Genomic DNA, 5,974 nt, shown 5'->3' with positions numbered 1-5,974 from the left:
CCATTTCACGTCCACGGACGTTCGGACGTAAATTGGACTTAAACTGGACGTCCACAGGACATCCTGTGCTATCTGGGATGTTATAGAGAGGTTTGATTGGGGAGGTTGGCAGCACCGCGCAGGCACGCAGGCAGGCAGTAGGCTGATGTGTGTGAACTCACTGTAACGCACGTACTAATAAATAGCTCTTCTGATATAAAATAGATATCCTTTACTACCGAATATAACATGGTGCCAGGTGTGGTAGGAATGGTCTCAATCTTCTGAATACAGAACCATTCAGTACAGAACCACGAATAGCTTTATAATTCGGTGAAGTAAGGTTAGAGACGACGACCATGAATGCCGACGACCTAAACAGGATATTAACAGAGCAAGTCAAAGCCCTACAGAACTTAAATCAACAAATGGTTCAAGTCCAGTCGAAACTAAACATTAGGAACGGAGAAGGTTCAGTAACGCAATTACCTAACCTCCAAGCGAACGTACCGTGGCCTCAACCACTTAATGTAGACAAAGGTGACGTCAGAGAAAATTTTGAGTTTTTCAAGGACAATTGGAATAACTATGCAATTGCTACTGGAATGTCGGCATGGCCAGATACACAAGAGAAACAAAAAATCAGCATCCTACTAATAGCTGCGATTGGAGTACAGGCGATGAAGAAATATCTCAATTTCCAGCTAACAGAAGAGGAAAAAGATACCACAGAAAATGTCCTGAAAATCATCGAAACAAGACTCACAACAGCTAGCAAAAATGTTATCTATGATAGGTATCTTTTCAACACCGCAGTCCAACAACAGGACGAAACCTTCGACAACTACCTAATCAGACTAAAAAAACTGATTAAGAACTGTGAGTATGATCAATTTCAAGATGATCTGCTAAGGGATCGCATTGTTGTAGGCATTAAAGACAACGCCCTAAAACGTAAACTAATGTCAAAGACAGATCTAACTCTAAAATCAGCTACGGAAACTTGTAGAGTACACGAGATTACAGAAAAGCAAGTTAATTCTATGCAAGCGGACGAGAAGGTAATATCGGCGGTGAACAAAATAAATAAGGACAGATGCACTACGAACAAGTCCAAATTATGTCGATACTGCGGTAGCGCACATGTATTCGTAAAAGGCGCGTGTCCAGCATTTGGTAAGACATGCAAGTTCTGCAAAAAGAAAAACCACACGGAGAAAGTCTGTCACATGAAAAAACGGAATAATCCCAAAGGTAACCAGATCAACCAAACTTGACTTGAGAGAGGAAAGTCATGTTTCGGAGGACTCGAGTAGCAGCGACTCGGAAGCTGGGCCGATCCAGATAAAAAAAGTATGCATCAGTGACTCAGATGGCTCGTTGGTTGCAAATCTGTGGTTCCGCATCAACAAGAAGTGGAAAAAGATAGCTTGCGAGTTGGATACAGGAGCGAGGTCATGCGTTATGGGCTACAAATATTACTGTAGCATCGTACCCGAGCCTCACAGAGAAATGCAGCAACCCTCATGTCTTCTAATGGATTTTGGAAAACACAACATCAAGGTGCTAGGAGAAGTCAGTCTTAAGTGTGTACATAAAGGAAAAAAATATCGAATAAAATTCCGAGTTGTGGATGAAGACTGTGGCCACTCCTCTCAGTTCACACTTGCATGGATTTAAAGCTCATAAAAGTTTGCAATTCAGTCCAAATGCAGAGTTTAAAGATAAATAACTGTGCAGAAACAGAAGAAATTGTCAAGAGGTACCAAGACGTCTTCCAAGGATACGGCCTGCTACCAGGGACTACTCAACTGGAGATCGACGAGAACATAGAGCCAGTGATTCAGAAGCCACGAAGAATCCCTATGAGCTATCGGAATGATCTGAAAGAAGAGTTGACACGTTTGGAAAAGAAAGGAATAATCGTTAAAGAAGAACAACATACGGATTGGGTGAGTAATATTCTACTAGTTAAAAAACCAAAATCTTTTAGAATTTGCTTAGATCCAATACCGTTAAATAAAGCATTGCAGAGGCCAAATTACCAATTCACAACTCTCGATGAAGTCCTCCCAGAACTAGGAAAGGCAAAGGTTTTTAGCACAGTCGACACCAAAAAAGGATTTTGGCAAATCAAACTCTCTGAAGAAAGCAGTAAGTTAACAACGTTCTAGACACCGTATGGACGATATCGATGGCTTCACCTACCTTTCGGAATTTCTGCGGCTCCGGAAATCTTTCAGATGAGAATCCTTGAGACAATTCATGGACTACAAGGTGTCGAGATATTGGCAGGCGACATTCTCATTTATGGTCAGGGAGATAATGTGGAGTTGGCGATAAAGAATCACAATCGTAATCTGGAAAATCTCTTACAAAGATTACGTGAAAATAACTGCAAATTGAATAGATCGAAGCTAAATTTGTGTCAGACTTCTGTTAAATTTTTTGGACATGTCCTGTCCACAGAGGGTCTGAAACCGGGCACTACAAAGGTCGAAGCTATAAAAAACATGCCAAACCCTAAGGACAAAAAAGGGGTTGAAAGATTTGTCGGTTTAGTAAATTATCTCGGCAGATATCTACCTAATCTAAGCTCCGAGCTACATCGGCTACGAGAACTAACAATGCAGCGTACACCTTGGATTTGGACTGAGGTTGAACAAAAAGAGTTTAATAAAATCAAAGAGATGGTCGCAAATATCGTCACACTTAAGTACTTTGATGTAAGCAAACCAGTTACAATACAGTGCGACAGTAGCAGTCATGGTCTAGGAGCAGTACTTTTGCAGGATGATGAAGTAATCATGTTTGCATCCAGATCTCTAACAAAAGCAGAAAAGAACTACGCTATGATTGAAAAGGAGCTGCTAGCAGCTACTTTTGCGTGTACTAGATTCGACCAATACATAGCCGGTAAATCAGGGACTATCATCAAGACGGACCACAAGCCTCTCGTCAACATATCGAAAAAATCTCGTCTGAAAGCACCTAAGAGGCTCCAACTGATGTTTATGTACTTACAACGCTACGATTTGGAATTCCAATTTTTAGAAGGAAAAAAGAACGTCGTAGCCGATGCTCTTTCTCGTGCACCGGTCAATACAGAAGATCAGAATGTAGATAGGGTTAGGAACCACGAAGAGAAACTGTTTAAACAAATAGGGTGTGTCAATGTTATACAATGCCTTAACATTTCAGACGAAGTCATCAACGAGATTAGAAAAGAAACGATCAAAGATGCATCTCTGCAAGTGTTAAAGAAGTACATACAGGGAGGATGGCCTAGATACATTCACGATGTCCCAGATGAAATCAAGATTTATTTCAAGTTCGAAAGCGAACTATCGCTGCAAGACGATATGATAGTGAGAAACGATAGAATCGTCATCCCTCGGAGTTTACGTTAAACTATGCTAAAAAAAGTTCACGCGGCACACGGTGGAATAGAAGCTACTATGAATAAATTGGCTCGCGAAAACATTTTCTGGCCAGGAATGAATGGAGCCATCAGAGACAACGTGAAGGAATGCGACATCTGCTTAGAATTTGCAGACAAACAATCGAATCCTCCTATGCAAACACATGAAGTACCTTCTGCTCGATTTCAGACTGTCTCCATGGACCTGTTGTCAGCTACACATAAAGGGAAGAAAAGAAACTTCGTGGTCACGTCAGATCATTTTTCAGATTTTTTCGAATTGGACATAGTCAAAGATCTTTCAGCAAAATCACTCGTTGCTGTCACGAAGCAAAACTTTGCTAGACACGGAATACCGACTAAGATCGTCAGTGACAACGGTACCAATTTTGATTCCTCCGAGTTTCGGCAGTTTGCAAGATCCTGGGGAGTTCTACACGTGACATCATCTCCGCATCATCAACAGGGCAACGACAAAGCGGAGTCTGCAGTAAAAATTGTCAAGAAAATTATTAAAAAATGCGAGAAAAGTGGAGAAGATCTTTGGTACGCCATCCTACATTGGAGAAATACCCCGAACAAAATGGACTTGAGCCTGGTTCAACGGCTTTTCTCACGAAGGACGAGATGTGGTATTCCAACTTTACAGTCCAATCTGCAGCCAAGGATAATAGAAGGAGTTCAAGAAAAGATTTCGTCAAGCAAACTACGAAGCAAGTACTACTACGACAGAACAGCACGAAAGCTGCCAGAGCTGCAAGTGGGTCAACCAGTAATGGTTCAGTTAAAACCAGAGGAGAATCATTGGTCCAAAGGTAAAATCAATCATAGGATCTCGGACCGCGCATACATGGTAAATGTGAAGGATGCACTTTACCGAAGAAGTGCCGTACATATAAAGCCTCGACACGATAGTAGTCGGCGTCAACACCCCTCAAAGGCGGATGACGCAGCGATTTATTCCACAATATCAGAGCCGTCTACAAATACAACAGAGGTACAGTCGTCACGCAAATCGGTGACTACTACAGCTCCAAAATCAATTAGTCAGGACGATAGTGAACTTATGGGCATCTCTTCGTCACCCAACAAGAGCAGTGTCAGACCTAGTGCGGAAAAGACTGTTAAAAATACAAGCAGCGACGACCACAAGGAATCAACAGTCGGGAAGACTGTTAAAGACACAAACGTCGACATTCCCAAGGAATCAGCAGTCGAAGTTCCAACGAATAACGCAGTCATCAACACGCCAACAAGTACGGGAAAAGCACGTCCAAGAAAGAACGTGAAGCCTCCAGCTCGATTTGCCGACTACGTTACAAACTTATAATTCCAGAATCAGTCAAATATTGTTTAAGTCATATATATTCATATCCATCCAATATTGTTATTTTAAAAGAAGGAACGTGAAGCCTCCAGCTCGATTTACCGACTACGTTACAAATTTACAATTCCAGAATCAGTCAAATATTATTTAAGTCATATATGTTCATATCTATCCAATATTGTTATTTTAAAAGAAAAAAAAGAGAGAACATGTTATAGAGAGGTTTGATTGGGGAGGTTGGCAGCACCGCGCAGGCACGCAGGCAGGCAGTAGGCTGATGTGTGTGAACTCACTGTAACACACGTACTAATAAATAGCTCTTCTGATATAAAATAGATATCCTTTACTACCGAATATAACATGAAATTTGCAGAATTTCACTGAAAATAAATTTTTTAATGAGAAATTGCTGAAATGACAATGAAATTGGGTCAATTGCAAGAGATTTTCAACCAAATTTCAGCAAATTTCATTACGTTTTCAGCAAAATTTTTCCATCAGGGGTCTGATTATTTGTTCGTATTAGGACCCAATATCACGCAGTTTGAAAGACTGGAAAAAATGTTGGCATAATTATCATGAGACACGGTAGTGTCTCGCGCCAAGTGTAAGCGCAGCTAGTACCGCGCGCGCGAGACCGACCGTGTAAGTTTACGCGAGTACACGAGTTGACGGGCCCTCAGAATTTCGAATCTCAACAACGGCTGTTCCGACGAAGTTGAGATTGCGCTTAATCGATAGCTTGGGTACGATTTGCATAATAAAAGTGTTTTTACTTTTCTCCTACGTGTTTACTCTGCATTTTAGGCGATCTTTAGGTCACCTGCGTTTACACGCGTTACGTCGTGTGACCTAATTTATGTCAAGGCACGCGAAAAAGAGACCTGACCCAAGCGAGGTCGCAACTGTTTACATCGTCGCGACCTATCGTGTTTGGGTTGAATATACAACGCACGGTGTAAACTAGGCCATTGTCCTGTACGGCTTAGCGCCATCTGGTCTCCATACTAATGTATGTAGTAATACACCACAAAAGACACAGAGGCTTTTGGCATGTCTCAGAGACTAACTACGCTGTTCTCTTCACTAATTCTTTTCAATCCTGCGCCATCAGGTTATGGGCACAGGCTGTACAGTGAAAAATTGAAATTCAGAAGATTCAATAGAAGATTCAAGAACCCAGACAGCCAAGCCTGTAGAGAACAGATTTCAGAAAACTCTGTTTCCAAATTTTGTCGACAGAAAAA

At 41.5% G+C, this 5,974-nt stretch overlaps 2 protein-coding genes across 2 annotated transcripts; both read left to right on the top strand.

Annotated features, from left to right (window-relative positions):
- The first annotated feature begins 40 nt into the window (after positions 1-40).
- LOC105556596 lies at positions 41-1,258 on the top strand. The gene is made up of 2 exons (XM_012003692.1): positions 41-858; positions 973-1,258. The coding sequence occupies exons 1-2, from the start codon at positions 339-341 to the stop codon at positions 1,254-1,256; spliced, it is 804 nt and encodes a 267-aa protein (XP_011859082.1). The 5' UTR covers positions 41-338; the 3' UTR covers positions 1,257-1,258.
- Positions 1,259-3,392: 2,134 nt separating this feature from the next.
- Positions 3,393-4,730, top strand: LOC105556599. Its single transcript, XM_012003695.1, has one exon. The coding sequence runs from the start codon at positions 3,393-3,395 to the stop codon at positions 4,728-4,730; it is 1,338 nt and encodes a 445-aa protein (XP_011859085.1).
- The last annotated feature ends 1,244 nt before the right edge of the window (positions 4,731-5,974 follow it).

This window comes from Vollenhovia emeryi, unplaced genomic scaffold (assembly GCF_000949405.1).
Source record: "Vollenhovia emeryi isolate VEMERY1.0 unplaced genomic scaffold, V.emery_V1.0 DF939906.1, whole genome shotgun sequence".
In the NCBI taxonomy this organism is placed as follows: domain Eukaryota; kingdom Metazoa; phylum Arthropoda; class Insecta; order Hymenoptera; family Formicidae; genus Vollenhovia; species Vollenhovia emeryi.
The sequence above is the reverse complement of the archived record's forward strand: the minus strand, read 5'-3'. Positions and strand labels throughout refer to the sequence as shown.